This window comes from Polypterus senegalus, chromosome 3 (genome assembly GCF_016835505.1).
Source record: "Polypterus senegalus isolate Bchr_013 chromosome 3, ASM1683550v1, whole genome shotgun sequence".
Taxonomy (NCBI): Eukaryota; Metazoa; Chordata; class Cladistia; order Polypteriformes; family Polypteridae; genus Polypterus; species Polypterus senegalus.
In genome coordinates, this window is record NC_053156.1 from 279,475,149 (window position 1) to 279,494,138 (window position 18,990).

Here is an 18,990-nt window from a genome sequence, read left to right on the forward strand (position 1 = left end):
ACTGCAATCAAGCATTTGCGATAACTTGCAATGAGTTTTTTACAGCGCTCTGGAGGAATTTTGGCCCACTCATCTTTGCAGAATTGTTGTAATTCAGCTTTATTTGAGGGTTTTCTAGCATGAACCGCCTTTTTAAGGTCATGCCATAGCATCTCAATTGGATTCAGGTCAGGACTTTGACTAGGCCACTCCAAAGTCTTTTTCTTCAGCCATTCAGAGGTGGATTTGCTGGTGTGTTTTGGGTCATTGTCCTGTTGCAGCACCCAAGATCGCTTCAGCTTGAGTTGAGTTGAGTTGAGCCCTAATGTTTTTTTTGCTTAACTGTGGTTTGCGTCTTGGAAATCAGCCATGTAGGCCGTTTTTGCCCAGTCTCTTTCTTATGGTGGAGTCGTGAACACTGACCTTAATTGAGGCAAGTGAGGCCTGCAGTTCTTTAGAAGTTCTCCTGGGGTCTTTTGTGACCTTTCTCTGCGCTCTTGGGGTAATTTTGGTCGGCCGGCCACTCCTGGGAAGGTTCACCACTGTTCCATGTTTTTGCCATTTGTGGATAATGGCTCTCACTGTGGTTCGCTGGAGTCCCAAAGCTTTAGAAATGGCTTTATAACCTTTACCAGACTAATAGATCTCAATTACTTCTGTTTTCATTTGTTCCTGAATTTCTTTGGATCTTGGCATGATGTCTAGCTTTTGAGGTGCTTTTGGTCTACTTCTCTGTGTCAGGCAGCTCCTATTTAAGTGATTTCTTGATTGAAACAGGTGTGGCAGTAATCAGGCCTGGGGGTGGCTACGGAAATTGAACTCAGGTGTGATACACCACAGTTAGGTTATTTTTTAACAAGGGGGCAATTACATTTTCACACAGGGCCATGTAGGTTTGGATTTTTTTTCTCCCTAAATAATAAAAACCTTCATTTAAAAACTGCATTTTGTGTTTACTTGTGTTATATTTGACTAATGGTTAAATGTGTTTGATGATCAGAAACATTTTGTGTGACAAACATGCAAAAGAATAAGAAATCAGGAAGGGGGCAAATAGTTTTTGTATATGCTACACCAATCCCTCTCCCACTTGGACAGAGGCAGTGGTGCTGTAAGAATTATGTTTTTGGACTTCTCTAGCGCCTTCAACACCATCCAATCTCTAGATTCACACCTGGTGGCATGGATTGTGGACTATCTTACAAAAAGACCTCAGTATGTACGTCTCGGGAACTGCAGGTCTGATATTGTGGTCAGAAACACAGGAGTGCCACAGGGGACTGTACTTTCTCCGGTCCTGTTCAGCCTATATACATCAGACTTCCAATACGATTCGGAGTCCTGCCACGTGGAAAAGTTCGCTGATGACACTGCTATTGTGGGCTGCATCAGGAGTGGGCAGGAGAAAAAGTATAGGAAGCTAATCAAAGACTTTGTTAAATGGTGCGACTCAAACCACTTACACCTGAACACCAGCAAGACCAAGGAACTGGTGGTAGATTTTAGGAGGCCCAGGCCCCACCATGTCCCGGTGATCATCAGAGGAGACTGTGTGCAGAGGATACAGACCTATAAATACAGTGGGATGCAAAAGTTTGGGCAACCTTGTTAATAGTCATTATTTTCCTGTATAAATCGTTGGTTGTTACGATAAAAAATGTCAGTTAAATATATCATATAGGAGACACACGCAGTGATATTTGAGAAGTGAAATGAAGTTTATTGGATTTACAGAAAGTGTGCAATAATTGTTCAAACAAAATCAGGCAGGTGCATAAATTTGGGCACCACAAAAAAGAAATGAAATCAATATTTAGTAGATCCGCCTTTTGCAGAAATTACAGCCTCTAAACGCTTCCTGTAGGTTCCAATGAGAGTCTGGATTGTGGTTGAAGGTATTTTGGACCATTCCTCTTTACAAAACATCTCTAGTTCATTCAGGTTTGATGGCTTCCGAGCATGGACAGCTCTCTTTAACTCACACCACAGATTTTCAATTATATTCAGGTCTGGGGACTGAGATGGCCATTCCAGAACGTTGTACTTATTCCTCTGCATGAATGCCTTAGTGGATTTTGAGCAGTGTTTCGGGTCGTTGTCTTGTTGAAAGATCCAGCCCCGGCGCAGCTTCAGCTTTGTCACTGATTCCTGGACATTGGTCTCCAGAATCTGCTGATACTGAGTGGAATCCATGCGTCCCTCAACTTTGACAAGATTCCCAGTCCCTGCACTGGCCACACAGCCCCACAGCATGATGGAACCACCACCATATTTTTCTGTAGGTAGCAGGTGTTTTTCTTGGAATGCTGTGTTCTTTTTCCTCCATGCATAACACCCCTTGTTATGCCCAAATAACTCAATTTTAGTTTCATCAGTCCACAGCACCTTATTCCAAAATGAAGCTGGCTTGTCCAAATGTGCTTGAGCATACCTCAAGCGGCTCTGTTTGTGCTGTGGGCGGAGAAAAACTTCCTCTGCATCACTCTCGCATACAGCATCTCCTTGTGTAAAGTCTTGAATGGTTGAACGATGCACAGTGACTCCACCTGCTGCAAGATGATGTTGTAGGTCTTTGGTGCTGGTCTGTGGGTTGACTCTGACTGTTCTCACCATTCGTCACTTCTGTCTATCCGAAATCTTTCTTGGTCTGCCACTTCGAGCCTTAACTTGAACTGAGCCTGTGGTCTTCCATTTCCTCAATATGTTCCTAACTGTGGAAACAGACAGCTTAAATCTCTGGGACAGCTTTCTGTATCCTTCCCCTAAACCATGATGGTGAACAATCTTTGTCTTCAGGTCATTTGAGAGTTGTTTTGTGACCCCCATGTTGCTACTCATCAGAGAAAATTAAAGGAGGAGGGAAACTTACAATTGACCCCCTTAAATACTCATTATAGGATTCACCTGTGTATGTAGGTCAGGGGTCACTGAGCTTACCAAGCCAATTTGAATTCCAATAATTAGTTCTAAAAGTTTTGGAATCAATAAAATGACAACGGTGCCCAAATTTATGCGCCTGCCTGATTTTGTTTGAACAATTATTGCACACTTTCTATACATCCAATAAACTTCATTTCACTTCTCAAATATCACTGTGTGTGTCTCCTATATGATATATTTAACTGACATTTTTTATCGTTTAACAACCAACGATTTATACAGGAAAATAATGACTATTAACAAGGTTGCCCAAACTTTTGCAACCCACTGTACCTGGGAGTGCAGCTGGATGATAAATTGGACTACAGTGCCAATACTGATGCTCTGTGTAAGAAAGGTCAGAGCCGACTATACTTTCTTAGAAGGTTGGCGTCCTTCAACATCTGAAATAAGATGCTGCAGATGTTCTACCAGACGGCTGTGGTGAGTGCCCTCTTCTACGTGGTGGTGCACTGGGGAGGCAGCATCAAGAAGAAGGACGCCTCACACCTGGACAAATTTGTAAGGAAGGCAGGCTCTATTATAGGAATGAAGCTGGACAGTTTAACATCTGTGGCAGAGCGACGGGCGCTGAGCAAGCTCCTGTCAATCATGGAAAATCCACTGCATCCACTGAACAGGATCATCTCCTGGCAGAGGAGCAGCTTCAGCAACAGACTGCTGTCACTGTCCTGCTCCACTGACAGACTGAGGAGATCGTTCCTCCCCCACACTATGCGACCCTTCAATTCCACCCAGGGGGGTAAACGCCAACATTGTTCAAAGTTATTGTCTGTTTTTACCTGCATTTTTATTACTCTTATATTTTAATATTGTTTTTTGTATCGGTATGCTGCTGCTGGATTATGTGAATTTCCCCTTGGGATTAATCAAAATAAAGTATCTATCTATCTATCTATCTATCTATCTATCTATCTATCTATCTATCTATCTATCTATCTATCTATCTATCTATCTATCTATCTATCTATCTATCTATCTATCTATCTATCTATCTATGTCAAACAACCTTTAATAAAATCCACCTTTGATTTTGACTTTCTTGGATTTTTCGATGGCGAGCGCCTGGTGGCCGGGCCTGCACCCATGGGGCTCGGCCGGGCACAGCCCAAGAGGTAACGTGGGTCCTCCTCCCATGGGCTCACCACCTATGGGAGGGGCCAAGGAGGTCGGGTGCAGTGTGAGTTGGGTGGTGGCCGGAGGCGGGGACCTTGGCGGTCTGATCCTCGGCTACAGAAACTGGCTCTTGGGACGTGGAATTTCACCTCTCTGAAGGGGAAGGAGCCTGAGCTAGTGCGCGAGGTGAGAGGTTCCGCTAGATATAGTCGGACTCACCTCGACGCACAGCTTGGACTCTGGAACCAATCTCCTTGAGAGGGGTTGGACTCTCTACCACTCTGGAGTTGCCCCCGGTGAGAGGCGCCGAGCAGGTGTGGGTATACTTATTGCCCCCGACTTGGAGCCTGTGCATTGAGGTTTACCCCGGTGGACGAGAGGGTGGCCTCCCTCCGCCTTCGGGTGGGGAAGGGTCCTGACTGTTGTTTGTGCGTATGCCAACAGCAGTTTGGAGTATCCACCCTTTTGGAGTCTCTGGAGGGGTGCTAGAGGGCATACCTTCTGGGATTCCCTCGTTTTGCTGGGAGACTTCAATGCTCGTGGGCAATGACAGTGAGACCTGGAAGGGCGTGATTGGGAGGAATGGCCCCCCCGATCTGAACCCGAGCGGTGTTTTGTTGTTGGACTTCTGTGCCCGCCACGGATTGTCCATAACGAACACCATGTTCAAGCATAAGGGTGTTCATATGTGCACTTGGCACCAGGACACCCTAGGCCTCAGGTCGATGATCGACTTTGTGGTCGTGTCGCCGGACTTGCGCCATATGTCTTGGACACTCGGGTGAAGAGAGGGGCGGAGCTGTCAACTGATCACCACCTGGTGGTGAGTTGGCTTCGATGGTGGGGGAAGATGCCGGTCAGACCTGGTAGGCCCAAACGTGTTGTGAGGGTCTGCTGGGAACGGCTGGCAGAGTCCCCTGTCAGAAGTAGCTTCAACTCCCACCTCCGCAGAACTTCAACCACGCCCCGAGGGAGGTGGGGACATTGAGTCCGAATGGGCCATGTTCCGTGCCTCTATTGTTGAGGCGGCTGACCGGAGCTGTGGCCGCAAGGTGGTCGGTGCTTGTCGCAGCGGCAATCCCCAAACCCGCTGGTGGACACCGGTGGTGAGGGATGCCGTCAAGCTGAAGAAGGAGTCCTATAGGACTTTTTGTCCTGTGGGTCTCTGGAGGCAGCTGATAGGTACCGCAGGCCAAGCGGAACGGCTTCGGTTGTTGCTGAGGCAAAACTCGGGCATGGGAGGAGTTTGGAGAGGCCATGGAGAACACTTTGGACGGCTTCGAGGAGATTCTGGTCCACCGTCCGGCCTCAGGAGGGGAAGCAGTGCAGTGTCAACACCGTATATGGTGGGGATGGTGTGCTGCTGACCTCACTCGGGACGCTGGGTCGGTGGGGGAGTACTTCAAGACCTCCTCAATCCCACTAACATGCCTTCCATGAGGAAGCAGAGCCTGGGGACTCTGAGGTGGGCTCTCCCATCTCTGGGACTGAAGTCACCGAGGTGGTCAAAAAACTCCTTGGTGGCAGGGCCCCGGGGGTGGATGAGATGGAAGGAGTTCCTTAAGGCTCTGGATGTTGTAGGACTGTCTTGGTTGACACGCCTCTGCAACATCGCATGGACATCGGGACAGTGCCTCTGGATTGGCAGACCGGGTGGTGGTCCCCTCTTTAAAAACCGGAGGGTGTGTTCCAACTATAGAGGGATCACACTCCTCAGCCTCCCTGGAAAAGTCTATTCGGGGTTCTGGAGAGGAGGGTCCGCCGGATAGTCAACCTCGGATTCAGGAGGAACAGTGTGGTTTTCGTCCTGGTCGCTGAACAGTGGACCAGCTCTTCACCCTTAGCAGAGTCCTGGAGGGTGCATGGGAGTTTGCCCACCGGTCTACATGTGTTTTGTGGACTTGGAAAAGGCATTGACCGTGTCCCTCGGGAATCCTGTGGGGTGCTCGGGAGTATGGGGTACCGGACCCCTGATAAGAGCTGTTCGGTCCTGTACAACCGTGTCAGAGCTTGGTCCGCATTGCCGCAGTAAGTCGAGCCCGCTTCCAGTGAGAGTTGGACTCCGCCAGGGCTGCCCTTTGTCACCGATTCTGTTCATAACTTTTATGGACAGAATTTCTAGGCGCAGCCAGGGTGTTGAAGGGGTCCGGTTTGGTGGACTCAGGATTGGGTCACTGCTTTTGCAGATGATGTTGTCCTGTTTGCTTCATCAGGCCGTGATCTTCAGCTCTCTGGATCGGTTCGCAGCTGAGTGTGAAGCGGCTGGGATGAGAATCAGCACCTCCAAATCCGAGACATGGTCCTCAGCCGAAAAGGGTGGAGTGCCCTCTCAGGGTTGGGGGAGAGATCCTGCCCCAAGTGGAGGAGTTCAAGTATCTCGGGGTCTTGTTCACGAGTGAGGGAAGAATGGAGTGAGATGACAGGCGGATCGGTGCGGCATCCGCAGTGATGCGGCTCTGCATCGGTCTGTCGTGGTGAAAAGGAGCTGAGCCGTAAGGCAAAGCTCTCAATTTACCAGTCGATCTACGTTCCTACCCTCACCTATGGTCATGAGCTATGGGTAGTGACCGAAAGAACGAGATCGCAATACAAGCGGCTGAAATGAGTTTCCTTCGCAGTGTGTCTGGGATTTCCCTTAAGGATAGGGTGAGGAGCTCAGTCATCCGGGAGGGGCTCAGAGTAGAGCTGCTGCTCCTCCGCATCGAGAGGAGTCAGATGAGGTGGCTCAGGAGGAGGCCCCGGGGAAGACCCAGGACACGCCGGAGAGACTATGTCTCCCTGCTGGCCTGGGAACGCCTTGGGATTCTCCCGGAAGAGCTGGAAGAAGTGGCTGGGGAGAGGGAAGTCTGGGCTTCTCTACTTAAGCTGCTACCCCCGCGACCCGACCTTGGATAAGCGGAAGAGGATGGATGGATGGATGGATGGATGGATGGATGGATGGATGGATTTTTCGGATTCCGGAATGGCTCAAAACCTGCCCCTTGAGGTCACAGCTCTTAATCACTTACTTTTGAAACTGATCAGCCCAATTCAGTGTCGCGAGGGTCCAGAACCTACTCTGGCAACAATGGATACAATGTAGGGCACAGAAACAAGCATGAACAATTTCCTGTCCACTGCAATACACATACTCATTCCCATAACCACACTCAGTCACTCATACAGGATTAATTTAAAGTCATCAATTTTCAGATGTAAGAAGAAACTGCAATACACACACTCATTCACATAACCACACTCAGTTACTCATACAGAGTTAATTTAAAGTCATCAATTTTCAGATGTAAGAAGAAAACCAGAGTGTCCAGGGAAAAATAGTGGCGACATCATGCATAATATTATATTTTGATCATCTGTGCAGAGCTGTAAGCCAACCAGCTATTAAGGTGGAAGTACCTTGTTGGACATTATGGATCAAAGCCTGCAACTCAGGGTGGCATTCAGCTTTCTCTCTAAGTGCGTCCAATATGATGTGGTTTTGAGCTGAGCCAGTCACATCCGTCTGTCTCAGTCTACCTTCCAACAAACGGATCTGAGCCTCCTTCTGAGCAACCTGGAGACCCTGTGGAGGCAGCAGAAAGAAAATCAACAACAATTTAATTGTAAGGCGGATCCCAAAAAATAAAAAAACATAAGCTTAGGATGAAAGGTATGAAGCAACAAATTACAATTAACTTGCAGCTTTTCAGGTTACATGCTTCTCACCTTGTCAATGGAGGACTTGAGGAAAAGATCAAGCAGCTGACGTGCTTCTGCGAGAGAGCAGGAGCTAATGACAACAGAGGTGTCTACTGAGTCCAGCTCATCCTACAAAATAAAAAAGACTTTGTTTTTATAAACAAGTCTGAGGTTTGTTTTGAAAAGATATTGCATACACAGAATAAATTACAGTTTTGAATGCTAAACAAAGTCAAGATAAAAAAAACAAAACATCCAAATACTACATTTGCCTTGTGGATTCATTTCCTTTATACAATATTTGTACCAATACTCATTTGGGTTCCCTTTATTCTAGTGATACCTGAATGTACCATTAGAAGTTATGTAAGGTGAAGAAGCAGTAACATTTCACTGCAAAATTAAAGTAGCTTTTTGTGAATTAATGTTTTATTCAAGAATTTTTTTCATACATTTTTACTATAAATTGTAACTTAAAATTTTTGTTCAGAAATATCAACATGTAATATGCAAACATTAAACTGAAACTGCATGGTACAGACACAAGATTAGATGTTAAGTTAATATTAATTCAGTAACTTTAGATAGATAGATAGATAGATAGATAGATAGATAGATAGATAGATAGATAGATAGATAGATTACACATACTTTTTAAATCCTAGAGAGACAAAGAAATTTCTTGAATATTAAATAAAAAGGTACAATACTGTATAAATGATTTTTCAACTGATGATGCTAAAATATGTTGTTGTTCTCAGTTTTCTGTATGGCTCTTAACCTTTAATACGAGAATATACCTAATATAAAAATGTTACAATTCTGAGTATCCTTAAAGAATAATATCAGTGTTTTAGTATTTTCATGTATAGCCAACTTAAATATAGTTTTGTTTTCAAAATAAAATGTATAATACGTTATATACTGAAAAGAAAATATAGCATTTTAAATGCCTTTATACAAAGTATGAGAATTAAAAAAAATGATACACTGACAGACCACAAACACAAAAATTGCTGTTTTGTGTATTAAATTTAGAGACAGTAATTTTTTACCTCTGATGGTTTAATACTTATAAATTTATATAATTATAAAAATTTTCTTAAATAATTTTAAAGAGCAAAGACTGAGTGTCTTTACTAAAGTATCACTTTTGAACACTATAGTCCTTGACTTACCTTTGTTTCTTCCATTTGCATTATTGTAGCTTGACAGTCAGCAATACTGTCATTGATGTAGTCAATGTTGGCATTCAGCACCTCAATTTCTTCATTCATTTCTTGCAGATCTTTGTCAATTTCAGGTGTCTCATTTAGGAACCTCTCTCGTTTTCTCTGAAGTATTTCCTGCTGGCCTGTTAGTTCTTCACGTTTCTGCAAAGAATCATGCACTTTAGCAGATGTCTCTCTCTAGCTCTGATTTACTCTGATTTGACAAAATACATTGTACTTTACAGCAAGTTCCTTCATATCCAAGATCCACAGTAGAATCTGTGCTATCCATTATATCTAATTGTAAGCTGTGATCATGTTTAGGACTTCCTCTATTGTTGATTTTCTCCTACAATACAACTTTCATAACCTCCTTATTTACATATGTATACGTTATACATACATACATACATACATACATATATACACGCACAGACAAACAGATACAGTTTGCGTGTGTATATGTGCATATATCTCAGTGATGACCTTCAAACTCAAACCTTTATCAAACGGTCCATGTCTGCTTCCATATTGGTAACAGTCAATCTTTGCATGACTATATCCATCACTCTCCGTTCCAACGAAAGCCACTTTTGTCGCGCTAGCTTTGCAAAGCTGCCACCAACAGTTTTTCTCTGTAACTTCTTCCTGCAAGCAAATACAATCATGAGAGGTCTGACAACTTCTACTAGCAAGTTTTTTATAACAAAAAACATAAGCTATACAGTCAAACCTGATTGGCACTGTTCCATTTACAATGGGTTCAGGTGTTTCTGCATAGCCATTGATCTTCCTGTTCCACTGTCGAACAATGCTGGAAACAGTGCGTGCAGTTTCAGGTTCAGAGGATGTTGTACTGGCTGAGAGGTCTGCACCAGAGTCCATATTGTTAAAGCGACGAATGACCCTCCCTGCCACTCTTTCAGACATAGGCTTTGCAAGCCTTCGGAGAGCTGTCACCTATGCACAATGAAAACAACTTTTAAGTTCAAAGAAATGCTGAATAAAGCTTTAGTTCATTTATTTACCATATGTTTCAAGGACAATGTAATTCTTAATCAGGCGTGCCCATGGTAAAGTAAATAAATAAATACAATATTTAAAATATCTAAAATATTGCATTTCTAACAACATTACAATATACAGTGTTGTGAAAAAGTACACCCTATGGAAATCAGTGGCTTTTTCAACATTTTTGAACAGGCAAACAATAATTCTTCATGCAAACAGTGCCTACAGATAAAGGTGATATAGATTATATACTGGAACACATGGCTCATAAAACTGACATGGTATATTCATTCTAATAACCTAAATGAACAAAAATGCTGATTGTCCAGTAGAAAAAGTAAGTATACCTCAACATTTATCCCCACTTCAGTTCCATAAAATTAGAATAAGATGCCAATGATTAGATCCTCATTAGGTAGCATGTAGGTGGAACCCATCTTATTTAAACCACAGATACAAAGGTTTTAGTGTAATAGTGGTTTTAGTGTGCAATTTTTGTACACGTGTGGTGTTATCAAGTGCTCTATAAGGCCCTCAGAAAAAAGGTTGTGGACGACTATGTGACTGGCAAGGGATTTAAAAAGATCGCCAAATTATTTGAACTCAATCATTCCACGATTAGGAAAATTATCTACAAGTTGTGTTGATTTCAAAGAACTGCTACTTTGTCCAAGACCAGTCTAACAAATTCAGCCCAAGAGCTGACTGTTTGATATTAAAAAAATTATCCAAAAGCCCCAATATTTCAGTGTGGGATCATTATAGCGAAAAGAACATTAGGGCAAGGCTTCAGTTTTTCATTGAACGTATAGGCGAAGACTAGGTTCCTCATGTATAAGTGGTGTGTACACACAAAAATGTGCATATGCCTGTTTCCACACTCACTTCGATATGCTATAAAAGCTAAACTTTTCATAAAGCCACACACATTTGCATGGCAGCCTCATGCGTACACAAATTTCTGTTCAGTTTTGCAAAAGGGCAACACCCAAGATCAAAGCAGTGTTACTGTTTCTGCATGGTGTCCCTTTCTTTTATAGATTCGCATTCCATGTTGCGGGACTTATCAAATACATGGAAATTAATTGCATATCTTTTACGAATTTAATTCACTTCATTGTATTTTTTCTGTAACGGTATAATGGCGCACAGAATGGCCAAACTATTCCAACTACCATAAAACTATTCCAACTACCATAACTGCTTTAGCGTTGTTAAAAGACATTGTGAATAGAGGAATTAGAAGAGAAAGTGTATTTATTGATGATAATGACTGGCTTCTAAGTTGATTTCGATTTCCAAATGTTACCCTCTTGTAGCTGTGTGCTGAACTAGAGCTGGTTTTACAAAGGCAGACTTTGAGGAATTATGCTCTACCTGCTTTTTGCAAGGTTTTTAACCACAGGAGCTTTGCAATGTGAGCTTGCTGACCAATCGGGTATTTCACAATCATCAATGAGCCGTCAGCTGTATGGGATGGTAATATCTGCTTGTCATCCAGATATATAAGATTTCCTTACACTGTGGTTGAACTGGCAAACATCAAAGCACAATTCATAGTAATACAGTATGTGGTTTTCCAAATGTAATCAGAGTGGTCAACTATATGCACAATGCTATTGCAACAATGCTGGAAAAGTTACATCTCCCAGGGATGAATCACCAAATGAATGAGCTGGCATTACATCATCTACAGCAGCAGAGACTATGAAAACGGCAATTCCACACAGTCACAGGTGCTTTTTCAAACTAGTGTGGTAAAAGGCAAGCAGTCCTTTTAAGGACAGCAAGTCACCTCAAAGAGCCTTGCAAAGGGCTGAGAATCTATCCGTTGTGGCGTTCAGCACAGATGCTACACCGTAGACGCGCTTTCAGAAAATGAATTTCCTTATGTAAATAGAAAGCAGATCGATCTGTTCTTAACCCAATTTTTCTTTTTGTAAAAACTTGATTGCTTTGTATGGATTGCAATAAAATTAATAATAATAAAAAAAAAGCATTTCCACTCTCCTCCACACCTCACACTCTCACTGCCTCTCATTCATCTTCCCTGCCACCAAACCAGCCTTCCCAAAGAGCATCAGGTCTAGGACCATCATAAAGTGGGTTTCCCCATTTCTGGTTCCTCAAATTACTGTTTGACACGGGGTACTGTGGGTTTTACCTTACTCATCCTTTGTATAGTACCTCTAATCAAATGGGGGGATTTTAGTATATATTTTTAAGGCTGGATCCCATTTCTAACACAAACAGGGACATAATTCTAATCACAGGTCAAAATGAAAGAAACTATATTATCTATTTGTAGATCTGGAAGCCATCTGACAGGGTGCTACAAGGATTTTGAGATTAGCATTGAAAAGTTAGGTTTGAAGAAATGACTAGTGTCTGAGGTTATGTTAATGAATACAAAAGCAAGAACAATGAACTGTACAGCTATATTGATAACAAAAAGTGACGGACTGAGGGAGAACATACTAAAGAGGTAAACTAGTTTGGAAGTGAAAAGCCTCCAGGTAAATGCAGAAAAGACCAAAGTGATGTGTGTAGGAAAAGTAGCACAATCATAAAAGTGGTGGGTGCAAAGGCCCAAAAAATGGTGATTGCATGACCATGCAGGGTGTGCAGGAGATGGAACAAACTGTTAACCATTTAACAAACTATAGAACAAACTAATTCACAGGTTGCCGAAAGTGGGTGCATAAAACGTGCAGCAGATTATAGGGTAGTCTGCTGGAAGTAAGCACAACTTTATTAAAAGAAAGTGTACCAGAGGCATGAAGTATGCTGATATGGTGGGTGTAAATTTAGATATCAGTAATGAAGCTGTTCAGGAGAAAGAATGGAAGATCTGCTACCTAGGTGACAAGCTAAATGCAGATGTATGGGCACAGCAGCGATGCAAAGGTTGAGATGGAAATGGAAGAAATTAAAGGAGCTGTTTCCTCTTTCTGTCTTACAAAGGGGCTTCTCTTACATTAAACTGAAATGTTTACAAAATGTTTCTAAAGTATAGTATTCTGCACATGACTGAGATGTGGGCAAAGATGGCAAAGTTCTAAAAACTGGAGATGAAGAATAGAGAATAGAATGATCAGGGAATGTCATGTAGTGACAGGAAGCAGTATTCAGATTTAAAAAAAAAGACTTGGTTTGGACACAATAGGTGTTGTACCAATGAGAGAAAGACTAAGGTGGTTAAGCAAGTGCAGCTAAAGGCATAGGATGACTGGGTGAAAAGGTACAATGTATTGAATATTGTGGGGATGAGGCCCAAAGGAAGGCCAGAGAACAGGTGGTTGGAGGAGGTGGCTGATGACATAAGAAAAACAAGTATCATCTCAAAGAATGGATAGAGCTACAGCAGAGAGTGGAGGATGAAGATCTTGAAAGCAACCAACTTGGGAAAACCCATGAAATGGTCACCAAACCAATGGTAAAGTCTCCCTATGACCTGGAAATGGAATAAGCAAGCTTAGAAAATGAATAGATGGATGAATGGACTACCACAAGTTCTCACCTCTTGTGTTTTCCTCTTTAGGACAATCTCTTGCTGTCTTTTTTGTGTTTCCAGAGCTCGAATCTGATACTTAAAGGAAAACAGAAAACAACATCTTAAATAGGAAAAAAAGGCAGGATATAAAAGGCCATATAGCTGTCAAAGAAGAAGAGCCTAGGCTTATATAACTCCGAAACACTAACTTCCTGTCTCCGCTGCTCCTTTTTAAGCTGAGCAATCTCTCGGTTCCTCTTGGCTTCCAACAACCGGCGACGCTGCTGCTCATCTTTCATCTGTTTCATCAATGCCACCTGGACAAATTTTAAAATGTTTGACATGCTAAACACATTCTGTAGTCATCAGTGCACTTTACTTGGTCTTACTGACTTGGTTGCATCACATGTGATTTTTACTTGGCTCACCTTGGCCTTCTTCATCTCAACCACTTCAGCTTGTAGTCTCTTTAGCTCCCTCTCATAGCGTGTTTGGTTTTTGAGGAGCCTAGCATGCTCTTTCTGTGCTGCCTGCAATTTCTGCAAGTCACGGTTCATCTCCTTCAGCCTCTTCTCATAGTCAGATTTGATCTTGTTGGCCTTTTCCTCTGTATAATTCTCCATGGACACTACAATAAACCATAAAAAACAGTAAATAACTTGTTGTATTAAATATATATTAGCATGAATTCAAAACCTTTTAAACTAAAAAGTGCAAATATTCTTTTAAAACACTTATGTTACTGAGGACAGTCTAAATATACCACAAGTTCCATCAGTTTTGTCATCTAATTAATAATCAAAGAGTTTGTCAAACATCAAAACAGTTCTACTGTCCCATGGATTGTAATCTGATTGAGTTTACTTTATAAAGTCTGCAGAAGCATAGTAAATCATTAAGACCTTTTTAAATTTACAATGGGAAATGTGTTTCTACAATAGAAAAATGTTGCAACATCCAAATTGGAAATAGATTGGTAATTCAGACAAGTTGCAAATTTCCTTTTAGACAACACAGTTGTAGTGGCTCATGTTATTGAGTGTCATGTCAGGAGGGCTAAAGCTACCAGAAGATTCAGAATTGTCTTGTGGTTGAGCTGATATACAGTATCTGGTTTAGACATTATTGCCTCAACCTTTACTTCGTAGCAGAAAATGACATCTTTAACAGTGCATGACTTTACTCTATTAATAGATTGTATCCTCCCATAAGATTGTTCTCTGTTTGAAAACTTCAAAAAACTGACAGCGAATTGAACCCTGTGACTCTTCAGCTCATTCCTCTTCTTCTAGTGACACATGAATAATTTCTTCCAGTTCTAGTGCAGTCAACACTTTCCATTCTCTTCAATAGTTTCTCCAACATCTTTCTGAATCAGATCTTCAAAAACTACACCCTCAATTTGCAGAGCCTCTGTCAGTACTTGCCAAACTTTATCTTTATTTGATTGCATGTCGACCCTACAAACATATAATTTCAAAATACACACACAATAAGTGTTAACAATTGATAGTTTCTGGGTATTTGTACTCTATTTTATGTTAGGTAGAATGCCCAGAGGGGACTGGGCGGTCTCATGGTCTGGAATCCCTACAGATTTTATTTTTTCTCCAGCCGTCTGGAGTTATTTTGTTTTTTCTGTCCCCCTGGCCATTGAACCTTACTCTTATTCGATGTTAATGTTGATTTATTTTGTTTTATAATTGTGTCTTTCATTTTTCTATTCTTTAATATGTAAAGCACTTTGAGCTACTGTTTGTATGAAAATGTGCTATATAAATAAATGTTGTTGTTGTTGTTATTTTACATACTGTACATGATGCAGTCTACAGTATTAAAAGACTTCATACTTTGCATCACATTGAGGTTTAATTCATCTTCCAATGCATGATGAATGTAATAAAAAGTAAGCTTTATATATGTAGCTTTCAAGCAGTGAATCACTCTTTAATTGAAAGACCTAAGAAGAGACATGGTGTCCCAACACAAAAAGAAAACCTGAACCACTGTGTAGAGATTCTGTATATGCAGCCGTATTATCTAAAATGAACAAAAATTTAATTTCAATGTTGACTTTTTGAGAAGTACTTCTCAACCTTCAGTATAAAAAACTTGTGGGAACACTCCAGGAACAATACTGATGTATCTAAGCTTTCTTATTGTGCTGCAAGAAAATGGAAATGCTTGTTCAGTGCCATTAAAGGAATGTGCATTTAAGTAGCAAAAAATTAAACCAGCCTTTAGCATATACCCAGCAACATTTCCACAAAAGAGAACTTTATTCTGATCTTCAGACTCTTAATTCTGTTGCTTGTTTTTCCTTTTTTGAAATTTATGTGTAGTTTAGCATCTTCTTTCAACATTACTTGGTTTCATTTTAATAGAACAGAATAGAATGCCTCTTATTGTCATTGCACAGATGTACAATAAGTTCTGTGTCGTCTGAATAGTACATACAATATAATAAAAACAGAACCTTCAACTGTTTCAACATATGGTATGCATTTTAAACTACACATATGCATGAATATAAACCAATAAAAGAAAACAACAAAACATTGAAGGTGGAAAAATAAAAATATTAAATAGTGGAGCATTTTACACTTTTGTCTCATTGATGCCATGGGTGACAGTAAAAGACATACAACTAAAAGCACTTAGATGCAGTAAACACTTATTTAACAAAATGTAGTTCTCTAAGAGCACTCAGGTAGAAGCTTTTCAGCCATCTGTAAATGCGTATCTTAATAGAGCTATACCACCTTCCAGAAAGCAGCAACAGCATGGATGAGATGGGACACTATTGATTTTTTTGGCCTTTTGTAAACATCAAGTTCTGTTCTCTAGTGAGGGTAACTGGGTGTTGGTAATTTTTTGTGCCGATTTGATGTCTCTCTGAATAGCATTCTTGTCAGCCACGAAGCAGCCATCATATCATACCAGAATGGCACAGGTAACTATGCTTTCCACATGGCAGCAATAAAAGGACATCAACAGCTGTTTGGACAGGCTGGCCTTCCTCACCATCCTTAAGAAGTAGAGCCGCTTCTGTGCATACTTCACCATAGAAGTTGTATTAACAGACCATGTGAGGAACTGCTAAATGTGTGTGCCAAGGAATTTAAAGCTAGGCACTCTCTACACTATATCTCCTCTGATGTATAGAAGAGCAGGTTCCTCTTCCTGCCTCCTGAAGCTGATAATCAGCTCCTTTGTTTTTGGAGGTGTTGAGTGCCAAGTTGTTAATAAAGCACCATTCAAACAGTTTACTGACCTCATCCCTATAGGCAAACTCACTTCCATTATGTATAGTCCTACCACAGTTGTTGTCATCAGCAAACCTGATGATTTTATTTATGATATGTATTGGTGTGCAATCCTGGGTATATAAGGAATAAAGAAGAGGACGCAGCATGCAGCCCTGTGAACCACCAGTGCTGAGTGTCAGGGTTGGGGAGTAGTGGGTCCCCAGCCTAATCGTCTGTGATCGTTTTTTTAAGAAGTCCTTGATCCATTTACATGAGTGCTGATTGAGCTGTATTAATGGGATCTTCTGTTGGCTCTTTAGGCATATTGGTGCTGGTCCAAGGTGAGAGGAAGTGAAGATTTGATGTGACTCAGGACTAGCTTCTCAAAGCACTTCATTGGAGTAGGAGTATGAGCTACAGGTCTGTGGTCATTATGGATGATGATTACTATCTTTTTTGGAACAATACAATACAATTTATTTTTTGTATAGCCCAAAATCACACAAGAAGTACGGCAATGGGCTTTAACAGGCCCTGTCTCTTGACAGCCCCCCAGCCTTGACTCTTTAAGAAAACAAGAAAAAACTCCTAAAAAAACCCTTATAGAAAAAAAAATGGAATAAACCTTGGGAAAGAGGTGTAATTCTAGGAGGAATTGAGACGGGACAGCAGGCGCGTGCACGTGCGTTACTTTCACGCTGACTGGGATTTATGTAGTGGAAGAACGTGGAAGTTGGGAGTGCGCACAGATTCCTGCATCTGGATTTTTCTGTGTGTAAGCATATTTCGGCTTTTGTGCTTACATCATGTTATAGTGCGAATTCTACGCACGCCGTTATGAATGAGGCTCCTGGTCTCTTATTTGATTTACAGTTGTGCTTGAAAGTTTGTGAACCCTTTACAATTTTCTTTATTTCTGCATAAATATGACCTAAAACATCATCAGATTTTCACTCAAGTCCTAAAAGTAGATAAAGAGAAAACAGTTAAACAAATTAAACAAAAATATTATACTTGGTCATTTATTTATTGAGGAAAATTATCGAATATTACATTTGTGAATGGCAAAAGTATGTGAACCTCTAGGATTCGCAGTTAGTTTGAAGGTGAAATTACAGTCAGGTGTTTTCAATCAATGGGATGACAATCAGGTCTGAGTTGGCACCCTGTGTTATTTAAAGAACAGGATCTATCAAAGTCTGCTCTTCACAACACGTTTGTGGAAGTATATCATGGCACGAACAAAGGAGATTTCTGAGGACCTCAGAAAAAAAGTTGTTGATGCTCATCAGGGCGGAAAAAGTTACAAAACCATCTCTAAATAGTTTGGACTCCACCAATCCACAGTCAGACAGATTGTGTACAAATGGAGGTAATTCAAGACCATTGTTACCCTCTCCGGGAGTGGTCAACGAACAAACATCACTCCATGAGCAAGGCATGTAATAGTCAGTGAAGTCCCCAGAGTAACTTCTAAGCAACTGAAGGCCTCTCTCACATTGGCTAATGTTCATGTTCATGAGTCCACCATCAGGAAAACACTGAACAACAATGGTGTGCATGGCAGGGTTGCAAGGAGAAAGCCACTGTTCTCCAAAAAAAGCATTGCTGCTCGTCTGCAGTTTGCTAAAGATCACATGGACAAACCAGAAGGCTATTGAAAGAATGTTTTGTGGACAGATGAGACCAAAATAGAACTTTTTGGTTTAAATGAAAAGCTTTATGTTTGGAAAAAGGAAAACACTGCATTCCAGCATAAGAACCTTATCCCATCTGTGAAATATGGTGGTGGTAGTATTATGGTTTAGGCCTGTTTTGCTGCATCTAGGCCAGGACGGCGTGCCTTCATTGATGGAACAATGAATTCTGAATTATATCAGAGAATTCTAAAGGAAAATGTCTGGACATCTGTCCATGAACTGACTCTCAAGAGAAGGTGGGTCATGCAGCAAGACAACGGCCCTAAGCACACAAGTCATTCTACCAAAGAATGGTTAAAGAAGAATAAAGTTAATGTTTTGGAATGGCCAGGTCAAAGTCCTGACCTTAATCCAATCGAAATGTTGTGGAAGGACCTGAAGCGAGCAGTTAATGTGAGGAAACCCACCAACATCCCAGAGTTGAAGCTGTTCTGTACAGAGGAATGAGCTAAAATTCCTCCAAGCCGGTGTGCAGGAATGATCAAAAGTTACCGGAAACGTTTAGTTGCAGTTATTGCTGCAAAGGGGTGAAAGCAAAGGTTCACATACTCTTGCCACTCACAAATATGTAATATTCGATCATTTTCCTTAATAAATAAATGACCAAGTATAAT

The 18,990-nt window shown here is 41.5% G+C and overlaps 1 protein-coding gene across 5 annotated transcripts in view; it reads right to left on the minus strand.

Moving 5' to 3' along the window:
* The window catches only part of kif21b (kinesin family member 21B), a 118,572-nt gene that overhangs the window by 19,596 nt on the left and 79,986 nt on the right, over window positions 1–18,990 (minus strand). For all 5 annotated transcript variants that reach the window (XM_039749281.1, XM_039749278.1, XM_039749279.1 and 2 more), the window contains exons 15-22: window positions 13,857–14,056; window positions 13,638–13,745; window positions 13,456–13,524; window positions 9,658–9,884; window positions 9,425–9,572; window positions 8,892–9,086; window positions 7,741–7,842; window positions 7,432–7,597 (exon numbers count right to left, since the gene is read on the minus strand). In XM_039749281.1, coding sequence (XP_039605215.1) covers window positions 7,432–7,597; window positions 7,741–7,842; window positions 8,892–9,086; window positions 9,425–9,572; window positions 9,658–9,884; window positions 13,456–13,524; window positions 13,638–13,745; window positions 13,857–14,056 — 1,215 coding nt within the window. The remainder of the gene's footprint in view (window positions 1–7,431; window positions 7,598–7,740; window positions 7,843–8,891; window positions 9,087–9,424; window positions 9,573–9,657; window positions 9,885–13,455; window positions 13,525–13,637; window positions 13,746–13,856; window positions 14,057–18,990) is intronic.